This window comes from Pollicipes pollicipes, unplaced genomic scaffold, assembly GCF_011947565.3.
Source record: "Pollicipes pollicipes isolate AB1234 unplaced genomic scaffold, Ppol_2.1 Scaffold_3447;HRSCAF=4054_pilon_pilon_pilon, whole genome shotgun sequence".
Classification (NCBI taxonomy): domain Eukaryota; kingdom Metazoa; phylum Arthropoda; class Thecostraca; order Pollicipedomorpha; family Pollicipedidae; genus Pollicipes; species Pollicipes pollicipes.
In genome coordinates this window covers 22,852,191-22,853,825 of record NW_023596297.1, presented here as the reverse complement: position 1 = coordinate 22,853,825, position 1,635 = coordinate 22,852,191, and the positions used below count along the sequence as shown (strand labels likewise).

General features: G+C 62.4%; 1 protein-coding gene across 1 annotated transcript; it reads right to left on the bottom strand.

Annotated features, from left to right (window-relative positions):
- Positions 1–572: 572 nt before the first annotated feature.
- Positions 573–1,397, bottom strand: LOC119092307 (nucleolar protein dao-5). Its single transcript, XM_037215275.1, has one exon. It carries the CDS (start codon positions 1,395–1,397, stop codon positions 573–575), a length of 825 nt encoding a protein of 274 aa, XP_037071170.1.
- Between the last annotated feature and the right edge of the window lie 238 nt (positions 1,398–1,635).

Sequence of the window (1,635 nt, the reverse complement as noted above, 5' to 3'; positions counted from 1 at the left end):
TAGACATTGGCTGTTAAAGTTGACAGGTCATCTACTTCAGACCAATAGCCACTAAGCTCACATTTACTCCAGGAAACTTTCCCGACCCCATAGTTACACGCGCCAATAAATTATCCAGCAGTCCAGCTGCAGGAACAAAATACGTGAAATGTGACTCATGCTGTTTTATTATGCCCCTTCTCTGTTAGGCCGCACAGAGGATTCATTACCCTGCAGCCCAGGCGGTCACGGCTCCCGGTGCCAGCTGCAGCTCGCCAGAAGCGCTCTCGGTGTCAGCTGTAGCTCGGCAAAAACGCTCCCGGTGCCAGCTGCTGCTCGGCAAAAACGCTCTCTGTGCCAGCTGCTGCTCGGCAGAAACGCTCCCGGTGCCAGCTGCAGCTCGGCAGAAACGCGATCAAGACTAGCACTAATGTATTGCAAAAATATATAAAAATCAACATAGCCAGCGGGCAACATTTAAAACCAGAGGCGACCGGGAAACGCAGCAACTTCCCGTGGCACGACTGGAAAACACGGTGGATCCCCGTGGCACGATCAGGAAACACGGCGAATCCCCGTGGCACGATCACCAGTCAGAGGTCGGTCACCTTTTTGGTGGCCGGTGCCCGCGGGCGCTTAGCCGGCTTTGTGCCGACTTCAGTCGACTGCGTTTTGGCCGAGGCCGGTGCCGGGGCCGCCGTCGCCGCCGGGCGAGGCTTCTTGACCGGCTTGGCGACACCGCCACCCACGCTGCGGGCCGCGCCGCCGCCTAGGACCACGTTTTCCTTGTGCGCCGCCGCCGAGGCCGGCAGCTTCTTGTTGGCAGTTCGCCGCGGCGCTGGGGGCGCCGGGCCGGTCGGGCTGGAGGAGAACGCGCGGGCGTTTCGAGGAGACAGCGCGGAACGACCTGCGGCCGGAGCCGGCGCGCCGCCTGGGGACGCAGGCAGGGAGCGTGATGGGTTGAGCTCGTCCCCTGCCGACGCCGACGCCTCCTCATCCGGTGCAGAGGCAGACTTCTTCAGCGACGATTTGGAGCTAGTCTTGGCCAGCTTGGCGGTGCTGCCGGCGGCGACAGGCTTCTTCGGCTTGCCGTTGAGCTTGATGTCGGGCGGCTTGGCCTTGGCGACCTCCTTCTCACTCTTGGCCGTCGACTTCTTGGCCGCGGCGATGCTAAAGCTGCCGGTGAGTGCAGCGCCAGCGTCAGCCTGCCCCTTGACGCGGACAAGGGTGCCGTCCGCCAGGGCCGTCTCCAGCGCCTTCTTCAGGCTCGTCTTGAGCCGTGCCTCCTGCAGCTGCGGGTGCTGCCGCAAGATGTTTCGTTTGATCGCCTGCACAGACACGCCGCGCGGGTTCTCGGCCGCCCGCATCGCCTCCAGCAGCATGTCCCTGGTGGACGGGCGGATCGGCGCGGCAGCCATGGCGGCGGCCGGAGCGGGAGGCACGTGAATACAGACTGACCGCGGCCGCCTCGCCGGCCGGCCCGAGACCTTAGGTCACGTGCAACGCCTCAGGCAGGTCTCGTGGTAGAGGTGCAGCTTATGTGACAATGGAGGCCACTGGAAGTAATCAGGCATATGTTGCGCGATACTTGTCACATGCCGCTATGTAACACCAGAAATGCCCCGGGATTCGGCATTCGTTTTGCTTTTTAGCACT